The sequence below is a fragment of the Sapajus apella genome, unplaced genomic scaffold (genome assembly GCF_009761245.1).
Source record: "Sapajus apella isolate SASKATOON/1434 unplaced genomic scaffold, GSC_monkey_1.0 scaffold1, whole genome shotgun sequence".
Lineage (NCBI taxonomy): Eukaryota > Metazoa > Chordata > Mammalia > Primates > Cebidae > Sapajus > Sapajus apella.
In genome coordinates, this window is record NW_022436941.1 from 78,551,433 (window position 1) to 78,578,001 (window position 26,569).

Below are 26,569 nucleotides of genomic sequence, written 5' to 3' on the forward strand. Positions count from 1 at the left end.
AATGAAGTATGAAATAACCATACTATTAAATACTATGTATCAGCTAAAAATAGCAAGAGAGACCTTTGTTCAGTGATAAAATAAATTGCTGATTGATCATTAGATATAACACTATGTTTTTAAGAGGCCTTAGAAAACAGTAATATATGATACCATAGGCATATAATTTATGAAATCACATGAATTTATTGTCCACTGTAGTAGCCACTAGCCACATGATGAGATTCAATTTTAAATTAATAAAATTAAATAAAAATAAAAATTTAATTTCTCAATTCTACTAACCTCATTTCAAGTCCTAATAGCAACTTTGGTATGGTGGCCACTGTAATGGAGAGTGGAGATCTGGAAGAATAAACACGACTGATAACAGAGTTACCTGGGGGAAGGTTGAGTTTGGGGATGATGTTCTGTAGAAACTTCAGAGCCCTGCAGAACTTTTAACATTTTTACAGTGACAACATATCATATATTATCTAGCTAATTTAAAACAAATACATTTTCAAAATGAAAGACATGCCTAGCAAAAAAAAAATTTTTTTTTTTTTTTGAGACAGGGTCTCATTCTGTTACCCTGGCTGGAGTGCAGTGGTATAATCTTGGCTCACTGCAACTTCTACCTCCTGGGCTCAAGTGATTCTCATGCCTCAGCCTCCCTAGTAGTTGGGATTACAGATATGTGCTACCACACCCAGCTAATTTTTGTATTTTTAGTAGAGATGGGGTTTCGCCATGTTGGCCAGGCTGGTCTTGAACTCCTGACCTCATGTGATCTGCCCACCTCGGCCTCCCAAAGTGCTGGGATTACAAGCGTGAGCCACTGTGCTGGCCTAGCAATGTAGAATTTTAGTGGATAGATCAGTGTGAATTGATTTGACACCCTACCTTTTTAGCCTGTTAACTATCCAAAATCATAAAAAAACACTAAAACAAACTGTGCAAAATCATTTCCTCCCTCCTTTCCTACCTATGTCGAGTGTCTATTGAACACTTACTATATTCCTAGCATTTAAAGTACAAGAATCATGAGGCAACTGCTGTTTAGACTGAAGTGTTTGCACCAGGGGTGTAACAAGAGGATTACTTTGTCATAGGTTGATTTTCCTTATAACTGATTAAATAATTACTAGTTAGCTTATGCAATGTTTATATAATTAAAGAATATAAATGGTGGTTATTAGACTAAAATATATACTTTTATAATATTGGTATAACATTCATATGTATTTTACTAGAGCTTAAAATAATTTCAAAAAAAATAAAATTGATATTCATAATTTAGCAACCATTTGAGCACTTCCAGGTTGTAATAACATCTTGGGAAGCCCCAGAAAGAAAGACATGTACCTGCTTTTATAGTTATCCATAGATTGACTATAAGACTAGGTGTATTGAGTTGGTGGATGTGTACTTTGTTGATTAATTCTTTGGATAATAGATCAATAGTGTAGTCATCTTGATGGTAAATACCCTTGGCATGTTTTATACTGCAGAGTAGACTAGACTGAAAGTCCCAGGAGACTGTGAGCATAGCAAAGAATGAATCCTGTATCTCCAGATACACAAAGATCGTGTCCTTACCGGACTCACAGAATCTAGCACATAGTGCCTGTCTAATTAAATGTTTGTAGAATAATTAAATAAATTACATTCAGGAAACAGTCTATAAGTCTTAAAATTGACCTTTCAATTATATAGTTATTCATTTTAATTTATAATTTATAAACAGATATAGATATTTCCCACACTTGCAGAAGAGTTTATTTCAACTTTTAAGTCTTTTTTGTCTCATCTTAAAAGTGTGGATTTAATATAGCAAACTTTGCTTCTAGAATGGAATCATTTAGAGTGTATATGCACTTTTGAAAAAAATGGTTTATCATTTTGTTATGTAATATTGTTATATAATAAGTTATTTTTAAAATTGCATGATTTATTAAAATAGCAGTGAATTTAAACATTATGCAACTACCTGAATATAAAGAAACAGGATCACCTTTGTCCAAGCTAATTGCCTTATTTTGCTGTATTCATTAGCTATCAATCCCTACATACTTTAAGGCCGAGATACACATGGAGCAATCTATGGACTGGCTATAGCATCCCATGGGAGCTTTGGAAACACAGGAGCTCAAGCCTCACCTCAGATGTACTGAATCAGAATCCTTATGTTAGAGTTGTCTCCAGGTGATTCGTAGGTCCATCAAAATTTGAAGAGCACCTGTCTGGCCTTCAGTTGCCTTTATGCATCTTCTCATCAACAGTGCCACCTAGTCCAATATTTTTCTGTCCCGTTAGTCTGTCTACAACCTTCCAGCAGGCTTCTGTCCACAATGTAGTCATTCAGATTCATGGCCCCATCCCTCTCATAGCCTCTACTTAGTTTATGTCTTTTACATTTGGAGATACACACCATTGCAGAGGATGGTGAAACTGGCCTGAGAGCAGGAGCGTAACAATAACCTGAGTCTAATGAAGGTATTACCAGGGCAGCCAGTACCTGAACTAAGTCATCATTCTGCTGGAAGCATTCTGTTTGGCTATAGTTCAACAAAAGGGAAAAAGAAAGCATACCAGAAAATCAGGAAGGTTTGCATTATCTATCAGCTATGTTCAACGAGATGTTTGTAGAAAGTTGAGTTAAGAGCTCCTGGAAACATTAATCTCTGGACATGCCAGAGGATGCAGGTGAACTTAGAGCCAGGCAAGTCTGCATTCACAAATCACATTAACATATTAAAAGATGGTGAGATCTTATTATGAGGAAACCCATTTAGTTGTATTCAACCCAGCTCCATGTATTTTTTAAATCATAAATTGCTTTTTTTTCATGAAACATTCGTTAAAATTACGCAAAACTCATCTTTGGTGAGACGTGCTTTGTGAAATGTGAGTGCAGAGAATGTGAGAGAAATGAGAGTGCAATTCCTCTGAAATTGTCTAAAATGTAACTTAAACCCTGATGTTTTAGAAAACATGACTTATTATATAACAGTGAATATACCTCCTATCTGTGTAGTTTCACTATTTTAGAAGTAAAACAATGCTTTGATTTCAAATATTAAATTAACTTAGGCATTGCTCTCCCACTCTGTCTCCCAAGCTGTGACTCACATGTCAGAACAAATTTTTTACCTAGTTAGGGAAAAAAGTTTCCCAAGTTTCAGAGCCATAAAAGCATCAGTAAGGTGCCTATTTAGTGCAGCACTCTCTTGTTTTTCGTCTTCAATTTCCTAAACATTGAATATCTTGTTTCCCATTTTTCTTCTAAAAGCATTTGTGGTATATAACACCGCATGCAAGTGGAAGAAACTATATTGGCTCAGGATGCACTTGATACTTGTTTTTCTTAAATGACAACTGCAACTCTTAATTCAAGACTAGGATAAGTTTTTTTAAAGTTATTATATCTTAGTAAAGTTATATGACTTTATACTGGGAATTTGAGTTCCATAGAAGTTTAATGAACTTGTTCAAGGTGACTTTGCTAATTTATTATAAAATAGGGAATACAACTCTGGTTTCTATAATGCCTTTTGTAAAGCATCCCATAAAAACATCAGGTTTCAGAAGATTCCTTATAGTTAGGTATGAAAAAGATTATTTCTGAAAATATGATTTGCTCATGAGAAATCTTTAGATATGTTTAACTTTAGAAAAGATTTCCAACTATAATTAAAAATCTGTGAATTATAGATATGTTCAGTGAAATATACTGATAGAAACCGTATCCACAAAACAGAATGACTGAAACACATATTATGTATGGGGATCAGAGGAAAGTTATCCAGTTATATTATAGTAATTTGAGAAAGACTCTAAAACATTCTTTCTTGGGAGCCGGACAGGGATGGGTACAGAGAATGAAAGAGAAAGATAAGGAAATGTGTTCTTTGGTGTTGGGTTTGAATAGATCACTACGGTGTTATATTTCTCTGAATTTAGGATACATGTTGGATTGTGTTCCCTTTCATGTCTATTACTTGGACAAAGACAACAAACATTTGTTTCTTCTTGTCAATTTTCATTATGCACAAGGTCTCTGAAGATCTACCCAAGATCTTTTATGCACCAAATGTCTGGTGTTTGTAATAAAATGAACAGTTTTGGGAAGTTTGGAAACCTTTTGGTTACGACCTTGAGGATGGTTAGAGATCATTTGGTGTGGATGACCTTGAGAAAATTATTTAATTTTTTTTTTGTATGTCAGTTTTCTCAAATTTAAAATGTGGGTAATATTTACTACCTTATTAGAGTGATTGTAATGATCATATCATGTAATAATGCAAAGTGCTTATGCTTAGTGCACTAGTGTTTTGCACTTACATCTAGTGACTTTTTTCTCAATAATTCAATAGGATAAGGGATGATTTACTATAGATATAGTGAGATATGGGATTTGTTGTTGTTGTTGTTGACAAGTTGCAGGAAAAATGCTTGGTTATTCCTCCCACTGAAAGAAGATAAACATTTAGTGGCCATCAAAACTTATTTTCTTTCTTGAAGTTAGAATGATACTTAGAGAGGGCATTCTGGGGTTTCCTTTTAGTAAAATAATTACAGGTAATTTCCATTAATTATTAGAATTCTTAGTGTGACTGTATCAGGAGGAAAGGGAAGGTTCTTACCTGAGTTGTATTGCAACTTTTCTCCAAAATAAAATAAAGGTGCTGTGTTAAAATTACTGGCATAGGCCAGGCATAGTGGCTCATGCCTGCAATGTCAGCACTTTGGGAGGCTGAGGCGGGTAGATCACTTGAGGTCAGGAGTTTGAGACCAGGCTGGCCAATGTGGTGAAACCTTGTCTTTACTAAAAATATGAAAATTAGCCGGGGGTGGTGATGGATGCCTGTAATCCCAGCTACTCGCTTCTTGGGAGGCTGAGGGAGGAGAATCGCTTGAACCCAGAAGGTGGAGGTTGCAGGGAGCTGAGATCACACCACTGCACTCCAGCCAGGCTGACAAAGTGAGACTCCTTCTCAAAAAAAAAAAAGAAAAAAAAATTTCAAAGTTGTGCCCTATAAAATATTAACTTTTCTTTCAAGTGAAATAATGACTTACTATTTTAGCAGAGATCACCTTAACATTTTGTTTTAATCTAGGAAAAAAAAAAAACCCATATAACTAGATCTTTTTATTAAAATGAATTGAGCTTAGAAGAGCATATCATTTGCTCAAAATATAGCTCTAATATAAACCAAGACATATATTTGTTTTAATAAAATCTAGATACACTTTTAAAAACTATTTACTGGCTTTTGATGATTAATTGGGTGAAATGTATAAGAAATATCAAATCAATTTTTGACTTTTCTATTGACTTATAAACTTATATAAAAACAATGAACTAATCCTTCTAATTCTTGCTTTATTACTCACTTTCTTTCCATTTCTACACAAATTCATATTACATAGGAAATGTTGAAATAAGATCTTTAGAATCCTCTTCCAAATTATAGAACATGTTGCAACCAGATTAAATTTATTTAAATCTCTTTATATATTCTTTACCCACCTACCATGTAAATTTTACCAATTTTTCCTTAGAAAAAAAGTCTAAAAATCCAACGCTTCTTACCTCCCCTAAACTACCTACTTCTCCAAACTTACTATTAATCTTCCATATATGCATACCTTCTTTCAAGACTTAATTCAAGCCCTGCCTTATTTTTGAGTTATTCCCTGTCTAGATGAAATTATTGGTCACTCCTTTTAACCCAGGAAGCACCAGTCATTTCTATTATTAATTTGATTCTTGGTATTTATTTTCTTTGTTGGGAGAGTTATCTTTATATATTCATTCTAAAGCACATATTTTACTTTTTTGTAAATCTCTGCCTTCTAGCCCAGTACCTAATAAAAAGTTGTTGATGATGATGATGATTTGAAAAACCGTATTCTACAGTGTTCAGATGTACTTTTAGAATAGGGGATGATAAAACTTTATCATCAAAATTTATAATGATATAAATCCTAAATGAAAAATAATCATGATAAAAAATTTAAGAGAAAATAATTTTAGAATATATTATTTGGCTAAGTGGAAAACTATCATGAAGTTTTATTAAAATTCCTTCATATCGAAAGAGGACAGGTATATAGAGGAGAATAAAACAAAAAACACCTCAGGAATTCCACCTTCAGCCACCCTTACTTGAGTACCATGCCTCACAAAGAACTTCATGACTTGGCAGACTTTACAGGTTGACACAGCGTATATTCTGAGAATAGCCAAGGGCAAAATTTCCTGTTAACTGGACTAAGAATACAGGGTACTCAGGTGTCTACTGTTTTCCACAGAAATAACCATAATCAATTTTAAATACCAGATTAGCTTTCCCTTTGGGGTTGTATAATATAGAATCAGAATAGAGATGCTGGCACCTTATAGACACAGATTTCAATTCCATTTATGCCATTGGTAACCTATATGACCTTTGGTAAGTTTTTTTAATCTCCTTATACCTTCATCTGTAAAATTGTGGTACAAAAACAACACACTAAGTATGATTGCAAGGATTAAGGGAAATAAAATGCAAAGTTCCCGGTACATCATTGATATTGACTAACTGTGAATTTCTGTAAGTTCCTTGTATTATATCGTGGTAGATTTTATTTATTGGGTGATTATATCATGGGGATTAACATATTTAATCCTGTAGCATTCTTATGTAATAGCTACTATCATCATCCTCCTCATTATTATTATCCCATTTCACAGATCTGGGACTGAGCCACTGAAAAGTAGAGTAACACACTAGTAAGCAGTACTTCTGGGGTTCAAAACAAACTTTTTGTTTCTAAAACTAACCCATATTTTCTCATCCAGTAGACAATATAACCTCTCCCACTATCAGGTCATTTCCATGCACCATAACCTATGGGCAGTTTGAAAGCAATCTCCTTTTAACACTTTATCTAATTAGCACATAGTTTGGGGAAGCATACATTGGTTTCCATAGCCAAGTATAAATCATTTTATCCATTCTTTTTAATGAGCCACATCATTGCTCCCATTCAATTGTGGGAAATCCAGCCTTGCTCGTTCTTACCTTACAAAAGCACACTTTCTGTCTTGGAACCTGTGCAATTCTTGTCTTTTTTGTTACCACCTATAAATGATTAATCAGACAAAACATTTTCAAGGATTCCAAATAATCTAAAAAAACAGAGAAATTTTGAAAATCCACAGACAGAGGCATCTAGGAAAACTTTTATGAAGTTAAGAGATGTTATCTGCTGTTCTAGGCGTGGGTGACTTTATCAAAACATTTCGCCCACTTTCAAATTTCCACTTGTTAAAACCTGAGGCCTTATTTGGCTGTCACTTACAGTACAGTGTTTTTCAGTCAAGTTCCTGGTAGCTAATTTTAAAGAGATTTTGTGAAAAACACAAGCTGTGGAGTGCTCCTGTTGGAATTTTTTCTTATATTGAGGCAGAGGAGCACTCTGGCCCTCTGCCTCAATACAGGAAAAAATTGCCAGTTTGTCCCAACCTCACCCACCTTTGATTGTCTTCAGAGCCTTACCATTTGTGTTTCCTAAGGCAGAAAATTTCAAGCATCACTTTGAAACACTGCAGTCTTTTTCAAGTTATTTCAAGGAGTGGCCAAGAATTCTCAAAACAAAAATAATTTTATATTTTTAAAAAGCAGTATGCATATCATACATCATTTGGCAGATTCAGGAGGGTAACGGTAAGTGTTAGGAAACTGAATCAATAATAATGAGGGGATATGGGGACCTGCAAGGAAACTCCCAATCCTGCTTCTTCATTACTTTTAATGGCAAAAACGGTAATTACTTTTGCACCAACCAAATACACTGGAAACCTTTAACATTCATCAAAGCAATGGGAGACCTGCAGAATGCTTTTATCCATGTTTAACCATAATGCTTAATGCATTTTGAATAGAATATTGGTATATCTTCTATTTTAGCTTAATTGTGATCATTAACAAAGTGTCCAGACTCCCTGGACACTCTACATGTCATACTATTTATGAGAAGATCAGTGCATAGTTTACTCTTCTTAAGTTCTTCTACAATGTTGCTGAAAGCAAGAACCAGAACCCAGAATCCCCTGAATTCAATGAATTTCCCAATTATTGCCCATATCATTCTTGGTATCATCTCTTCCTTTACTTGGCCACTAGGAATCACTTTTCTCTACTTAGAGCTAGACATTTAAGTATCTCCAGCCTCCAGGCTCTCATCTGGGTACTTGGGCTACACTTTTTCATATCAATGGTTTTGCACTTGGCATCTATCCTATTAGGCTGTAAGCTCCCTGAGGGCAGATATAGAGATATAGTATCAAGCTAATCTTTTTATTATTTATTTATGTATTATTTTGTTGAGGCTGGGTATTGCCCAGTCACCCAGGCTTGAGTGTAGTGGTATGATCATGGTTCACTGCTGCCTCAGCCTCTCAGGCTCAAACAATCCTCCCACCTCGGCCTCCTGAGTAGCACTGGAACTACCAAGTGCCACCACACTAAGATGTTTTTTAATGTTTTGTAGAGATGGGATCTCAATATGTTACCCAGGCTAGTCTTGAATTTCTGAGCTCAATCAATGATCTTCCCCCCTTAGCCTCCCAAAGTGATGGGATTACAGGTGTGAGCCACCTCACCTGGCCAAGCTAATCTTTAAATACCCGAGAGCTCCCTTTATAGTGCCTGGCAAAAAATAAATGCCCATAAATGTTTGTTGAATGGAACTGAGTCTTCAGAAACTGGAGATTTTTTCTATAACGATTTTTTTTTTTTGCCATTTCAGTTCAATACATATTAGTTTTTCTCACTTTATCCTATCATCTGAATTTTTTATTTCTTTGAACCTGAACAGACTTTGTATCTATAGACTGCTGAGACTTCAGTTTTGCTGTTGTTTGATTTTGTTTTGCACAAAATTAAAAACATGTACAAATGCATTTTAATGGCATTTGTACCTTCTAGTTTTTCTTCCTAAAGTACACTTCTTTCTTTTCTTTCTTTCCGTGAATTTCTGAACCTTGCCTTCTTAAGCTTTGCTTTACCTCAGAGTTTCCTCATCACATATGCATTTCATTCTCATTGAACTTTTCTGCACCTGATCATTTCACTTTCCAGGTGTTCTGGTACCTTTTTCAAAGCATTATCTAGTCCTTTCCATTAAGTTACAAGCTTTTTGAGGGCAAGCATTTCACACCTGTTTTGCGCAACACCTAAGGCCATTGTCAGCCCCTCAGCCCACTTTATAGAAATAGATATAGTATATCTGTATCTAGTACATAGATAACACACACACACACATACACACTTTGCCACTTGATGCACAGTGACAAAAACTTATATTGGTAAAAATTATAAGAATAAGAATAATCATACCCTGATTCTTCAAATTCAAATATTTGTGTAACATTTTTTGATGAAATCATGGCACACGTGTTATCGAATTGTTGTACGTACATTAACAGGAAAGATGGACCAAGTGGTTGACCCTGTGCTTCTGTGAATAGAACCTCAGAGTATGCTTTTCTATAAACATTTAAAAGGCAAGGAACTGAAACTTGAAGTGGAGCAACCAGGGGGCAGGGAGACAGGAGAAACTTTTAAAATTGACTTAATAGTAATCATAGGAAAGAGAATCATTCCAGTCTCCTTTTTTTTTTTTTTTTTTTGTGGATGCATTTTGTGACTCCATGAGTTATTGTGTTTTTTAAAAATATAAGATATTCTTAGATCCTGAGAAATGAGAAATGTGATTTGATTTCAATCCTGTATGATTTGTGGCATCACTAAGCTACAGGGAACTTCCCTATGCAAAGGTTTGAGTTTTTCCCAGTGCTGTTTAATGTGTGCTCTTCTAGTGTCCACATAAATGAGACTAAACAGGCTTTACCTCATACTTTTTTTTGTTACATATTTACTTTTTTCCAGTTGTAATATAATTTCTTTTAAGCTGTCTCTGAATAAGTTGGTTGAAGCTCTATTCATCACACATAAAACTCTTACATTAAAAGGCAATAAAGAAAATCACGAAAAGCTGGGTATATTTCACTCTTCCATAATTGAATACATAAAACTGTATATATCACAAATAGTCATTGAAACTTTAAAATCATTTTTCACTACTTTTAGGAAAACAATCTGTCCTTCTGGAAGGGCATTAGTTTAAATGCAAAGAGAAAACATATATCATTTGTGTGTCTAAATAGAGTTGTTGGTTCTTTGAAAGGGCCGTAATTAATAAGGTTGTAGAACACAACTGCAACCTGTAATGCGTTCCATGTGTAGTGTTTTGAAACCTTTTGTTTCGGTTCTAACGAGAGACAGAGGGAGAAAAAGGCCATTTTATCCTCATGAGATTTGTCTTATACGGTTCATCAGATTGAGTTTAGTAAGCAGGGAAGCATTTCTCCTTGTCTAGCTAGTGCTTGTTCATTCTTCCCTTATTAAAAAAAAAGAAGAAGAAGAAAAGAAAAACACAAAGGACTGGCAATTTTCTTTTATGAACGTGGACTGTAGAGAGATAAAAAGCCCTGCGGGAGAGGAAGGTCTAGTTGAAAGTTTTTCTTTCCTTTGGATTCAGGAATAAGCAAATGGAAAGACTAGCCAAACAACCGAGCAGCAGGCATCTGATGGTTAAGCCCTCCCCCCAGGACTTTTTATGTACATAAGCAGCAGAAGTCACTGGAGCAGCTGCGGCGCATTAGTTCCAATAGTTTAACAGGCTGCTTTGTAGCGCGGACAAAGCCGAGCGAGCGCGGTGGCTTCCCTCCATGTTCTTTGCTATGCGAGCTTGTCAGTGATCTTTGGCAGGGGCTTGGGAGAGGAGGGGTGACGTTTAATACGCTTCCGCGGAGGAGTGCGCTCGCCTCCTCTGCTCCCAGCCCCAGCGCCACAGAGAGACTGAGGCAGGCGACTGGATGCACTAACAGCAGCAGGCTCCGACCTGCCTCCCTGGTCATTTCCCGGACTGTGAGCGAGGGAACCACGTTGCCCTGGATTCTTGCCAACTGTACAAAGTTGACCAGGAAAATGGCTCAGCAGGCAAGCCCGGACACCTTAACAGTGCCTGAAGTGGATAATCCGCATTGTCCAAACCCGTGGCTGAACGAAGACCTTGTGAAATCCTTGAGAGAAAACCTGTTGCAGCATGAGAAGTCCAAGACAGCGAGGAAATCGGTTTCTCCCAAGCTCTCCCCAGTGATTTCTCCGAGAAATTCCCCCAGGCTCCTGCGCAGAATGCTCCTCAGCAGCAACATCCCCAAACAGCGGCGTTTCACGGTGGCACATACGTGGTAAGGTTTGCGCAGACCACGCAGAAATGGTGGTCGTTTCCCTTCGAGGATTCCTGCTCCTCACGCCTTTAATTTTGGGGATAGGGAGGGAGGACCATCATCATTCCTCACCTGGGATTCATTGCCAAATAATCTCCCTTAACCATAAATCCCACAAATGTCCAAGTCAGGGCAAGAATCCTGGAGACTGGTACTAGGAGTGGTTGAGGTGGGTGGTTCTCAAAGTTCAATTCCCATTGCAAGTTCCTACAAGAAAATTGTATGCCAGATGTCAAAAAAGAATGCAGTTTTACTCCCATACTTAGGTGGTGGCGTGTTTTTTTTTTTTTTTTTTTTTTTTTTTTTATTTCTTTAATGTCCCTGCCAGTTTCCCCAACAGCTGAGGAAAGAAAAGACCAGAAAGGAGGGGAGGAAAATCATAGTTTGCTCTCTTTTCTGCATGATCCCCACTTTAACAGAGACACATACTGTGTGTGTATGTGTAATGGTGTGCCCCCCATAAAGCCCTTCCTCACTCCTGACTTTGATATACAGTATTTATAATCTTAAATATGTCTTTCCAAAGGAAAGAAGAAAGGGATTAGGAATTCTATGCAGAAAGTTGCAGGCTGTTACTCGGTAGTATTGTTGCATTCTTTGAATTCGACCGTTAGAATATTTTGCCAAGCTTTATTTTCTTTGTGAATATTTTAATCTTCTTTATAATGGGTGAATTTGTTTCATGCATATACTTGCATGTATTTTTCTGGAGGATTCTTAATCTTTTCCTGCTCTTGAAAAAAAAAAACCCAAATATTAAAATGGACCATTGTGTGAGCTTATTTGGTATTTCTGCCTTAACAGAGGCCATTCCAAGCTCTGATCAGTGAGTCTGAGTACTAGGGTCTATGAAACACACTTGAATAATTTCAGGTAGTAGTAGCTTCTATATACTATGTCTACATTTCAAAAAATGAGTATAAATTATGATAAAATGGCATAAAAAAATGAGTAGGTTAGTTGAAAAACTGTATGACTAAATGATTTTTATACAGTTTTACCATAATGAAACAACAGTATGTATGCTAGCAATGAGAGGGGAGGGGAAAAAAAAAGCAGAAACAAGGTTTTTAGGAGGAAAGTAGCAAAAAGTAAAAATAGCCAAAATCTAAACTGGTGACAGGACCGTGCTCAGGAATGCATTAATGTCATAGGTGAAAGTCAATGGCAAAGGAAATAAAATGCCTGTCACACCCAAAGACATGTCCAACCTCAAAAATTTAGTTTAAGTAGCTAGATCTCTGATTGGGAAAGTGTTCTTATTGTCCCCAAGATTTTAACACCTAGATGGCATTTCTGGGTTTGGTTTCATATAATGGCCATAAGAGGGTTGAGACAAACATTCACTTTTTCCGTCTTAAAGAAATTATTGGGAAATGATAGCTTCTCTTTGAGGAAGAGTTGTTTTTTTTTTTTCCTGTAAAAAGTTTGTGAGCAATAAGCAGCACATAAAAGAAAGGTGTGGATAAACACTGGGAGATGCGCTGAAGGAGAGGGTTGGCTCAAGGCCAGGCATGGGTGCCAGAGCAGGAGGGCTAGCTTGAGTTTCTACCAAGCCAGGACCAGAATTTCTGCGTTCAGTGTCCCTTTGGTTGCGCTGCTGTATCACCGCAGTTCCTAAATTGCACCTATTGCTGAATGGGTAGCCCGCACCTCAGCTGTTTGATTTCAGTCTTAATGGAACAACTTAGAGTTCAGCTGGAGGTTATCTGAACTATTTAGACATGTCGAGATGTAAGGAAGGCAGGAAATCTCATGAAAATAGGCTTTCTTCTGACATTTCTGGCACTTCCTTTTCTGGTGCTGTTTGGAAAAACTTCAAGAGCACACTTTCTATCAATATTTCATTTTAGTGTATCAGATCACAGCCCAGTAAGGGAGACATAAAAAGAGCCATGGAAATAAAAAAAAAAATCATGGTATTGATTTTCAGTAACTGAGAAGGAAGCAGTGTCTTCTATGGATTAAAACCATGCGGCGAGGGAGTTGGAAAGAGTATCTCAAGTTTTCCATATTGGTTGAATGAGCCCCAAAACGTTCATAATATCCACAGGCATCTTCTGACAAAAATCTCATTTGTGCTTTCACAATTTGTACTAATCACTATGCAGAATTTCAAAACAATATTTCAAATTGTTCTGACATAAATATAAATACATTTGTGTCTAATTTGTTGCTGCTACAATGTTCTGCCTCAGAATGTGGGTTTCCTGCTCCTGGTATTCCCCTCCATTCGCTATGTATACATTTAATGCCTGCTGAGTGTAACATGTTTATTCTGTACCTAATTATTGCAAAGTTGAGCAAGAACCATTTGTCAGTTTCCAATAATTTATATACCACGGTAGAACAAATCAATCATATTGGAAGGCATCTGTTTTCGCTAAGATAATCTTGCTGCTCTACAAAATACTCTCCAAATCTCACTGGATTGACACAGTGAATTTTTATTCCTTGCTTCTGCTTTTTGTGGGAAGGCAGCCTGCCCAAGCCACTGGGTGCCTCAGGGACCTGGAATTCTACCATCCTGTGGTTCCATTATTTGCAACATGAGATTCCCAAGGTTACCAGGCTCAGATGAATTAGGATAAAGACCATAAAGAGGATGGCATGTGTGAGCTTTTATGAAGCAGGCCTAGAAATGCACATGTTGCTTATATTCGTATTCTTCTGTCCAGAACTCAGTTCTGTGGCCACATCTAACTGCAAAAAAGGCTGGGAAACATATCTCAGCTCTATTCCAAGGCATAAGGTAAAATATAGCTGGTGGTTAGCACATCTTGGTTATATAGTACGTTAAGAGCTATATGGTTTACCCTCCATGCCATAGTTGAATTCTTAGAATAATATCTGCAATAACAAGTCCTTGAACCTTTCTGCAAACCTCCTTGATGAAGATTATACAGAAGCACTTCTGTTGTTTGACAGGGCTGTTGATTGGAAAGACCTTGCTTCTAAACAGTTGGAGTCTCTTTTCCTATAACTACCATCCATGGATCCATCATCTGCTTTGGGAATCCTATAGCTTGAATTTTTGCTTTCTTCCATTATCAAGCCCTTAAGGCAATGACTTGGAGTAACCCACCAGAGAACCAGAGCCCTGTTCATTTATCTTGGTATCCCATGCTTGGCATGATGGCTGGTCAGTAGTGGATGCTTAATAAATGTCTGTTAAACAAATTCATTAATCAATATTTAATGTTCTCATGCTCTTGAAAAGGACTTCTCTCTTGGGCTGGGCACGATGACTTATGCCTACAAACCTAGCACTTTGGGAGATCGAGGCGGATGGAATGCCTCAGCTCAGGAGTTCAAGACCAGCCTGGGCAACATGGTGAAACCCCATCTTTACTAAAAATACAAAAAATTAGCTGGGCATGGTGGTGTGTGCCTGTAGTCCCAGCTACTTGGGAGGCTGAGGCACTAGAATCACTTGAATCCAGGAGGGGGAGGTTACAGTGAGCCAAGATTGTTCCACTGCACTCCAGCCTGGGTGACAGAGTGAGACTGTCTCAAAAAAAAACCCCATCTTTACTAAAAAAAAAAAAAAGAAAAGAAAACAGACTTTTCTTAAGTAAATATCCTGTTATTTCATTGCTGTATGCTGTATTTACCAGGTTAATCCTGGTAGTTTTTGTCTAGAATTCACTTGGGTTTTCATGATCTGTTTGAAGAGTATCTACTGAGTTGACATAATACTTTAGGTGCTGTGTTACTCAGAGAGTACCTAAGTGGTTAGAAAAGGGACTAAACTTAAATTCTTACTTCGAATTTAGTAATTGTGTGAGTTTGGTCAAGTTACTTAATGTGCGCTTCAGTTTCCCTGTTACCCAGTTTTCTGATGATGGTGGAATAGTATCTATTGGAGATTGTGGTTTAATTAAGTACAATTATGTATAAATTAAAGTGGTTGCACAGGGCCGGACACTTAGCGGGTTATTATAAGCTAGTGTTTTTTTATTGTGCACTCTGTGCCCATTATTCCAGCCTTGGTCTGCATGAACCTTTAGGATCATGTTTAAATTTCTAGATGATTACCCAGTCAGTCATTTGTGGATGAATTGGAGTAAAGTGAAGGGATATATGTGAAGAGACAAGAGTTCAAAGATATGAGTGTATATCAGTTTTATCACTGTAGGAAAGAAAAAGGCAGAAAGGAGAGATACTCCTGAGGCAGAACTGTGGAGTTTGGTGTCTCTTCTCAGCCAACTGCAAAAATACATCTTTCAAATTCTCGCTTTTCCTAAGAGCTTCATCCAGTTCTTCCAACTGGAAGTAATCTGTTCCTTTTTTCAAGGAAGTAACAGATTCCATTGCACCTCTCGTCTCTGATACTCTCTCAATGCATATTAGTAATAGTTTTATCACTAGATAGTGTGCGTTGAGCATGGGTTTTGGTCTGGCACTGTGTATTAGGATTAGAACTCACCTGTGTCTCTGCTTTTCACTAATCTGTTTGGTGGCTTTTACTTAATATGTAATACCTTGTAGTTCTGGTGATTATAGACATGACTCAGATTTCATCTGGGTAGAGGATTCCCTCTGTCATCAGCAGAAACTACAAAGTCAGTGGAATCTCTGGTGAAGAAAATGTAACTTCCAGTTCTACTTTATTTCAGGAAAATTGAAATCAGGAAATTCTTCATATTATTCAGGCTTTTCTCCTCATTGAATTTTAAGCAAAATTCAATGGGGGGTTTTTGGGGGGTTAAGCCTAAATAAAGTTTAGAAGAACAAGGTAGAAATGCTGGTTTTCAGTCTTTGGAAACTTGAAAGTTGCTATTTAGCCATGTTTAAGTCATAAAATCTCTTCACATATTCTTTTAAAAAGTAATTGAGTATTATAATCACTTGTTATAATTTTTTCATATTTCTATAATACACATCTATATATCCATGACCCAGATTTTTTAAATGCCAAAATTTTATCATTGCTTGCATTAGTTCTTTTATTTATTTATTTTTTTTAGAATAAAATGTTTTACAGATCTTTCTAAAGCTATCACCCATCCTATTCCTCTGCCTTCCTAGAGGATCCTGAAGTCAGTGTGTTCTTCCTTGCGTGTCGTTATCTTTTAACTTCATAGATATATGTCCTGTTTGGTTTGTGTGTTTACCATTTTATATATAGAGAGATGATATATGTATATAGATCTACCACAATATGCCATACCGTAAAATGAGAAAGAGCAAGCAATATATATATATATATATATCTCCTTGAGTAGGTTGCTCTTTTTTAGTACAAAGTATAGCAATTGAGCTGTAAATATATATATATGCATGCACACACACATGTGTGTATATGTATACATATGAGTGTATTTGTATATATAGACATATATAACTATATACATCTATACATCTATACATATATATACCTATATGTATACTTATATACCTATATATATACACACAAACACACATGTATATATACCTGGATTATTCCTTGAAACTACTCAGCAGTACACACACGTAATAGTGTTTCAGTCAATGACGTACCACATATGTGATGGTGGTCCCATAATATTATAACAGAGCAGAAAAATTCCAGTCACCTAGTGAAGTCATAGCACAATGCATTACTCTCAGGTTTGTGGGGATGCTGGTGTAAACAAACCTACCATGCTGCCAGTCCTGTAAAGGTATAGCATATATAGTTGTGCGTAGTACTTAATAATAACTATGTTGCTGGGATAGGCGTTATGTATTTTATCATTATTTTAGTGAGTGCTCCTTCTATTTATATACAAAAGTTAACTATGAAACAACCCTAGGTAGGCCCCTCAGGAGGTATTCCAGAAGAGGGCATTGTTCTCATAGGAGATGACAGCTTCATGCACGTTATTGCCCCAGAAGAACTTCCAGTGGGACAAGATATGGAGGTGGAAGATAATGATACTGATGATCCTGTCCCTGTATAAGCCTAGGCTAATGTGTGTTTGTGTCTTAGTTTCTAACAAAAATGTTTAAAAAATAAGAAAACATAAAAATTTTTAAAATAAAAGCTTATAAAGATATAAAGAAAATTTTTTTTGTGCAGCTGTGTAATGTTAGTGTTTTAAGGTAAGTGTTATTACAAAAGAGCCAAAAAAATTAAAGAGTTTTATAAAGTACAAAGTTACAGTAAGCTAAAATTAACATAGAAGAAATAGAAGTATTTATAAATTAAGTGTAGCCTAAGTGTACAGTGTTTATAGTCTACGGTAGTGTCTGGTCATGTCCTAGGCCTTCACATTCAGTCACCACTCACTCACTGACTCAGCCTGAGCAACTTCCAGTCTTGTAAGCTCCATTCATGGTCAGTGCCCTATACAGGTATATCATTTATTATCTTTTTTTACCGTATTTTTAACTGCACCTTTTCTATGTTTAGATTTACAAATACTTAACCACTGTGTTGTGATTGTCCACAGTAGTCAGTAGAATAACATGTTGTACAGGTTTGTAGGCTAGGAGCAATGGTCTATGCTATATAGCCTAAGTATACTTGGCTATAACATCTAGGTTTGTGTAAGTACACTCTAAGGTGTCTCCACAGTGATGAAATTACCTAATGACACGTTTCTCAGGACTTTGAATAAGCAATGCACAACTCTATGTTAATTTGTCTCTAAAAAGCAAACTGTTTATATACTCTTAAAACATTGTTATGGCTGGGTGAGGTGACTCACACCTGTAATCACAGAACTTTGGGAGGCTGAGACAGGTGGATCGTGAGGTCAGGAGTTCAAGACCAGCCTGGCCAAGATGGTGAAACCCCATCTCTACTAAAAATCCAAAAAATTAGCTGGGCATGGTGGCAGGCACCTATAATCCCAGCTAGTCAGGAGGCTGAGGCAGAGAATTGCATGAAACCAGGAGGTGGAGGTTGAAATGAGCTGAGATCATGCCACTGCACTTCAGCCTGGGCAACAAAGTGAGAGCCCATCTCAAAAACAAAAACAATAAAACCAAAAAAACCCCACATTGTTACTATAGCTGTCAGTATCACACTCCAATCTAAGTGAATGTCACAGTGAAAAACATTGAGTCATCTTACTGTAATGGAAATTAAGATATAATTTCCTGAATTTAACAGTCAATTTAGGCTATATAGTGAAATATTTTCAAACTACTTTGAAAACGTTAATCATTAAAAACCATTCATAGGTAGCATTCACTAAGATGTATGTTATCTATGATATAACTCTCAAAAACATTTTTAATTCCAAATATTAAAACCAAATACAATTTTCTAATATAAGTAATATCATGGGTATTACATTCCTGATTAAGGACTAGATGAAAGTATTGTTCATTTATACCATGCTCTATGCACCAAATGGAAGAAAATGTTCTAGAGTGTATGTAAGTGAAATTAGGCAGTAGGATTTCTTTAGGAATCATGGTGACTAGGTAATACTCAAATGTTGTACTTTTATAATTCTTGTGTACACATGTGTATTTTTAATTAAAGCATATCCAACGCTAGAAGAAGTACTTAGTAATGATCTTAAACAACAAAATAATTAGGTGGATTTTCAAAAGGTCTTTCAGGAGACTTAAGAAATCTTAAACGTGTTTAGGGAGCCAAATAAATGGTTTTGGCCATGTTTTTTATTTATTATAAATTTATCTTTGTCAGACGTTGGCATTAGATATCAAGTTGCTCATATTTAAATGTAAACATTTGCTTTCTGAGTCATTATTTCTTCAGCAACTGTAGTTGTTTTTATTGTTGTTAAGAGAGAAATATAAGTTTGCAAGTCACAGAAGAAGAAAGAAACCATTTGCCACCGAGAAAAGAGAAATCCAACCATATAGAGTTTATAGATTAAAAATACACGTATATACACACACAAACAACTGAGTAGATTTTCAAAGCCATCATTTAGTGATTTCTCTTTGAGGTCTCTTTCTGCGTCGTTCCATCTCTCTTACTTCTGCCCTACTTTGCTTTAAGGTTATCTTTTCTCTGTTTCTTATGGTGAAAATACACAGAGAAGAGCATTGCTGCCAGTCTCCTGGGAGCTGAGAACCCAGAGGAGGGCTGTAGGCAAAGTGTGATGCTGGAAGATGGGGAGGGAGTTTCTGGGGGAAATCATACAAGAAGCACACCAGGAAGTGCGGCTGAAATGTTTGGGGAGGACCAGTCAGCCCTAACCTTTGGCCATGTCTGTGGTGTAACTGGCTGTTGCCCCCTGTGGGAATCATGAGAGGTGGAGGCACTGCAAGTTGAAGGTGTCTGTAGCATTTGAAAAACATTGTTGCCTTCCACAAAATCGGAAGACCCGAGGAAGATGTTCCTTTTAAAGAACATGCTGGTGGCTTGTTGTGTTTAAGAAATTACAGGGATTACATTATGACAACTGGCACTGAGAAAAAAGTGAAAAAAACATTGGAAAACTTCACAGCTTATTATTCATGTGTACTTCCCATGACCATTGACATTTATCTTAAAGAGAAAAGATATGAAGCCTGTTTGTACTAGCTGAAGCCATTGCTACTGATGGTAAAATCTCTTCCTAAGAAGACACTGTCTTGCAAACTTGGCAGAAATGTTGATAAGAAGAAAATAAAAACTTGAATCTCCAAGTTCATTAAAATAATTTAAATCATGGCTTTTATTTTTTTTTAATTATTCTTTGTATAAATTTCTTTATAATTGAAAAGCTCTATGTCTTTAGATGACTAAAGGAGCTAAAGGAGTTTCAGAACTTTTTTTTCTTGGGAAACCAACAAATTGTTCTTCAAGTTGCACTTTCAGGAAGAAGCTTTACTGTCTGCAATGTAGCAAAATTATGTCACGATTTTTCAATGGTTTTGCTTTTTTAAAAAAATCATGTTTTTAAAGCTATGATTGATTCAGTATATTGAAACCATATATTTCCAGGTCTGCTGGCCATTTGATATTTGACTTTAGTTATTCAACCTTTTTGATTTGGTGGTTTTATTCATAAGTCATATGGTTATAAAGGCATTTGGCATTTACAAGTAAAAAGTAATGACTAATTAAATTTACAAAGTGATAACAAACTACAGTCTATTTAAGATAAGCAGTTAGAAACAAGCTCCAACTTGCTGCCGTAAGGGAGTGAGGTAGCTGCTACACGGGTAAAAACAGGAAACAGAATTATTTAATAATTCTGTGACTCATACATAGGCTTCAGGGCCTTCAGAATGAAGGTATTGGTGGTGTGCATTTTAGGCGGCCTTCTGAAAGGCATAAATTTAGGTAACAAACAGGGAAATGTATAGATCATTATAAAGATTCTAATTTAAAATTCTCTTTTACTAGACTTCAATTTTATACCATCTTAACACATCAGTCTCTTCTACTGTATATAAACAAAATAGAAAATTCATTTTATGTGAAATTTTAAGGACATAAATGCTCCCTAAGCATTTCAGATGAGGCACTTATTCTCAAAAAGAGATCTTGAAAAGTCGATCTGAGAAGAAATTACATGATTTCATTGTGGAATAAAAAGCTTAGCTTCATAATAATATAACTTTATAACCTTAGATTAATTATAATATAGACATCAAGTATTTAGCTCCTTTCATGTGCCAGGTACTTTGCGTACATTAACCCCTTAAAACAACCAAGTTTGGTTGTAAGTATTATTAGCCGTACTTTACATATGGAGCTGCTGAGGCCCAGAAAAAAACACTTACATAACCCTTTCAGCTAAACAGCTGTGAAACCAATAGAATTAAATACTTGAACCCAAGTCTTCCTAACTCTCTATCCTGTGTTCTTTCTTTCAGCATTACCTTCCTGTGAGCTAAGAATCACATTCACATTTATTACCCTACCCTGTATGTATGTTGAAGTTATAACAATGAACATTCAAAGATTTTACAAAATGGTAGTTAACAGAAGGGTAGAGACAGAACCCTTTTTTGGTGTGGAATCTCAGTTTATTTATGTATGTGGCTTGTATAAAAGTTGAGATTTTTCTTATAAAATATTCTTATAAAATATGTATGTGTAGGAGAAATATATATATTTGGTAAAAAAGGGTCAATGGAGAACGTTTGATTCAGGGTGGTTTTTACATGAAAGGTGTAAAAACAAAGCCAATTTGAATAATTTTATAGTCATTCATTCAGAGAAAAAAATAAAAGATTTGAGCTCTAAGGAGAAAGATCAAGTCAGAAATCTATTAAGGTTTGACTCTAGAAAAGCCAGCTGGGAATGATGGCCGGCTGGTTCAAGTCACTAAGCAACAGAGCAGGAAACTGCTTGGTAACCAGATCTGGTCTGACTCACAGGCTCAGTGTGAGTGACCTGGGTGGCCAGAGAGAGGAAGACCAAGACCCATCTTACTTCAAAACAATATTCTTCCAGTTCCACTTTGCTAGCCTTCATGCCAAATCCCACATTGTAGAATAGTCTCTTTCACTTAAGAGATTTGCTTTTAGAATGGAAGTATCTCTGGGACCAGAAGCTAATGTTGTCTTTTCTTCTCAAAAATAGCATTCAGAGATTGTTTTCTTTGATTCACTATATCATTAAAAAGTATAAGCTTTAATCAGAGCGAACAAAGTGGAAACATTTGAGTTGGTGATCTCACTTTTGGTTTTCATAAGCAAATTTTTACAGGGACAAAACTACCTGCACCTTCATTGGGTGCAATCTTTCTTTCCTTGGGCTCTCAGACTGAATCTGTTGACATTTATTTGTCATTTTCTATGTTATGCTGTCTTCTAGCTTATGTTTGTATTTCAAATATGTAGCTGGACAGTAAGTTCCTAAAACATAAGAAGCAGCTGGGCACAGTGGCTTATGCCTGTAATTCCAGCACTTTGGGAGGTTGAGGTCAGGAGTTCGAGACTAGCCTGGCCAACATTGTGAAACTTCATCTCTACTAAAAATACAAAAATAAGCTGGGCATGGTGGTGCACACCTGTAATCCCAGCTACTCGGGAGGCTGAGGCAGGAGAATTGCTTGAACCTGGGAGGTGGAGGTTGCAGTGAGCCAAGATTGCACCATTGCACTCCAGCCTGGGCAGCAGAATCTTAAAAAAAGAAAAAAAAAAAAAAAAAAAGGAAAGAAAAAAAGAAATAACCTCCACATTCATCAATCGTTTTATCCACTGTGAAGGTCAAGTGCCACCTGTGTAATATGCATTCAATAAATATTTGTTTTTTGAACAATTAACAAACATACCTTCTCTTGCTTTGCCTTTTATGCTGAACACCCAGGGGGATCCGTACCCTTCCAGGCTAGAAGTCCTGGTGATGTTGGTTTTGATTGCTATAGTGGAAAGAAACTTTGAACTCAATGATTAACCATTTGTATGGACTTTGTCACCATGAGTCTATGTGTGTCTGGGTGTGTGTGTGTGTGTGTGTTCTGGGTTTACATGCACATAGATTGGTATAGTTGGCTTTTGTTTATATGAATGATTCTGTACCTTAGTGTCACAATAATTTGTCAAATACATGCATTTTAATAATATTTGGTTTATACTTTGAAAATTACGCCTGTTATATTTCTGAAAATATTCTGTGTAAATATATCTAAGATGACTAAGAAATTACTGAATATCTTGCTTGTTAAATGCTAATGACTAATTTTTATCTTTTAGAATTTATATTAGTTTAATTATGTATCAAGACCGAAGCTTATAAAAGAAATGCCAAGATTTTGAGGAGAAATTTGATAAAAATACCACCCTCTGTAATTTCATTTTTAGTGTGTTAATTTGGAGAAATTTTAACTGACAGAGATTAAGTACCATTTATCCAAAGTAGATCTTCGGGAAAAACTAAAATATTAGAAAATGTTTTTGAAGAGATTTAACATAGAAATATTATTGTAATGTAAATATTTTTTCACAGTTGCAGTAATTTCATACCAATCAATTTTTTCCCCATTGCCCTTATGAGAAAGCCCTCTGATTAAATTAGCTATTATTGAAATAAAGTAGCTTTCTCTTTATATTACTATTAGTAGGATACTAGTTTTTTTTCATTTTCTTACATGGCTAATTTCTCATTTATAAATGGTGAAGTGTATGTTGTTGACCTTTTAAAGTAAGCAACTTTCTGACTAATAAGATTACTTGGATTATCACTCCTGCTTGTTTGCCTTCTTTAGGTTTATAGTATTTGTTTTACTTTGCTTTATTTTGTGTGGTGTGATTTTTTTTTATGACCTTCTATTGAGTGAGTGCCAAATAGAACAGCGTATGATTTATGGATAGTAATAACTAAAACATATATGACTTGCAGGCTGATGACGCACAAGGCTGATTTCTACAGCTCTCCTCTGAATAGAACCAGGCTTTCTTTAATAAAGCCCTCTTACTAATAACAATAGCAGTTTCATTAACACATTGATCATTCCTGAATCACCTTCACAATTTTAGGTGCATCTGTGGGCCATTTGTACTCTTTTGCATTTAATATTTTTAGTAGACCTATATTTTTATTTAAAAGGCCATATGTTTAAAAATAAAGCTTTATATATAACTAATTTGGAACTAGTATCATTTATTATGCATAGAAGATAATTGAAAAATATACAATAAACAAGGCAAAATAGATTCAAATTTAGCTAGATAACCATGACCTTCCAAAGACTCTGAGCCTGAGGTCTGTTCTCTGTTTAAAATGACATTTAGCAAATATATAGACATATAAAAGACCACAATGAAGTCTTTCTTCTTAAGGCAATAAAAATGACTTAAAGGGATTTGGAAAGGAAATAACCTTCTCCTTATTTAATTCAACATTTTAAAATTCAATAAGCCACATCAGCTATGCCGAACACTATCTTTGTGCAACCTAAAATTATCTAATATACTAACCTTAACCACTGATACTTCCACCATAGGAAGAGGGACATTGATTCATGCAGAGGTTCTTCTGTTCTCAATCCCTTAGTTGCAGGTAAACACCTTGAACTTGGATTGGGAGATGCTAATCTCTAAGCAGAAAGCATGTTCCTACTCTGTTTTCCAGCACTGTAATTATCAAGTTCCTACCTGGTAGCTGCACAGATGAAAAAAAACATAGAACTGTTCTATGGAAAATTCTATACTTGCCAATGGTAGCTTCCAAGTTTTACTTCCAAAGAATGTAAACATGGGTATTTTTAAAAGTATATCTCAATGCAAATAAAAGAGAGCTAAGTAAGGAATCAAATTTTTCTGCTGTAATTGTTTTTACTCTATAAACTCATTTATTTCCAGACTAGAATACCCATACAGCTCTGGCTACATAATTTGTAGGGCCCCTTATACAAATAAATATTACAAATTTCATCATGACAACAGCACCACATTCAACCCAGCACAAGACCCTTCTGAGAGTAGGATCCTGTACAATTTCAAAGGTTATACCCATAAAGCCAGTCCCGTACCCACAGTAGGTCTGATGTGATGCCCAAGAAGTCACCTTTGTAAGCCTTACAGGTGATGTGGAACCCATAATTTGAGAAACTGTCTTAAAGGAACTTTTTTCTTTTCTTTTTCTTTTCTTTTCTCTTTTCTTTTTCTTTTCTTTTCTCTTTTCTTTTCTTTTCTTTCTGTCTGTCTGTCTGTCTGTCTGTCTTTTTTTTTTTTTTTTTTTTGAGACAGTCTCACTGTGTTGCATAGGCTGAGTGAGGTGGCATAATCTTGGCTCACTGCAACCTCTGCCTCCTGGGTTCAAGTGATTCTCCTGCCTCCGCCTCCTGAGTAGCTGGGATTACGGGCATGCATCACCATGCCCGGCTAATTTTTGTATTTTTAGTAGAGACAGGGTTTTACCATGTTGGCCAGGCTGATCTTGAATTCCTTACCTCAAGTGATCTGCCCACCTCAGCCTCCCAAAGTACTGGGATTATAGGCGTGAGCCACTGTACCCAGCATTAAAAAAGTATCTTGATTCATCAGCTCCTTATTATATACTGTTGATAGGAACTTCAGAAGACAATGATTGCATTGCAGTAAAAAATGTAAGTTTCAAGAAAAGTCAGAGTTGGACCAGTGATAAACTAAAGAGAAACATTATGTTTCATACATCTTGAGAGTTTCCTTGCAAATGAGCACGTACATATACAAATAAAGGAACATTGCCTTTGCATTTAAAATCACTTATTGATATGCACAGTATTAGTCATGGCAAAATATTATTAGTATTTGAAATTGATGCTCTCCCTTCTTTGTTGAAACTGTCTCATTCACTGGATTAACCCTATTCCTATGAGATTTGCCTTTTTTTCCATTGTCTGTATTTCCAGCACTTTAATTCAAAGTACCCCCAGTTCCATAATTATTCCTTTGACCTTATTCAGTATGTTCCCTGCATCACAAGTGTCTCTCCTCTGATCAGTTCCAACTGTCAGCTCTTAAGAAAATCCAACTCTAAAACGTCATTTCCCAGACTCAAGTTTCATATGCCTCCTCTGGACATTTCCACATAGAAGATCCACTCTGACTTTAAAATTAACATGTGCAAAACCAAGCTTACTGTTTCCCATTTTTGGATCTTTCTATTCCTGTTCATCTGGCCATTATTTTCCCAAAGAACAGCAAAAATCATCTTTGACTTCTGCCTTGCCCTCCCTCTGCCTAGGCCTATGGATTCTCTCATCTGCTATCTCTTGCTATTCTGTTCTCTCCCTATACCACCATGTATTTTAGTACTTAGATTTGTGTTTGATCTATTTCAATAACATTCTAGTTTGTCTTTGTGCCACTAGCCTCTTCCCATGAAGGATGTCCTACTTATACTGTCTCATTAATTATCCAACAGTTCAGCTTTGATTGCCAAGTGTCTACAGCAGAGGTAAGCAAAAGGGCCAGAAAATAAATATTTTAGGCTTTGTGGGTCCTGTGATCTCTGCAGCAACTATTCAGCCCTACCACTGTAGGGCAAAAGAAAACACAAATATACAAATGGACATTAGTATGTTAATAAAACTTTATTTGCAAAAATAAATAGGCTAAATTTCGCCTACTGGCCATAATTTGCCAATACCTGCTCTGTAGGATAAGTTCACATTCTTCAACGTGGTGTCTAAGCCTCTTTCATCAGTTCCACACCTGTCTCTACAGCCCTATGTGTTATTGTGTCCTATGGATACTTCACATCCTTCATTTTGAAGCTGAATCTAGAGCAGGGTTGCTCAACTTCAGCAGTACTGATGACTGGGCCAGAATGATGTTTTGGTGGGAGCTCTTCTGTGCATTGAAGGAGGTTAAGAACACCCGTGGCCACTGCCCAGTGGATGGCATTAATTTCCACCATGAGATGAAAATCCA

At 36.2% G+C, this 26,569-nt stretch overlaps 1 protein-coding gene across 6 annotated transcripts in view; it reads left to right on the top strand.

The window, feature by feature from the left end:
- The window catches only part of PDE4D (phosphodiesterase 4D), a 1,549,195-nt gene that overhangs the window by 734,091 nt on the left and 788,535 nt on the right, over positions 1-26,569 (top strand). Inside the window, exon 1 of one of the 6 annotated variants that reach the window (XM_032281965.1) lies at positions 9,738-11,287. The exons of the other annotated variants lie outside the window; for them this stretch is intronic. Within the exon in view, the coding sequence (XP_032137856.1) occupies positions 11,025-11,287 (263 nt within the window). The 5' untranslated portion in view covers positions 9,738-11,024. Of the gene's footprint in view, positions 1-9,737; positions 11,288-26,569 lie in introns of those variants that run through there. 6 annotated transcript variants of the gene reach the window in all.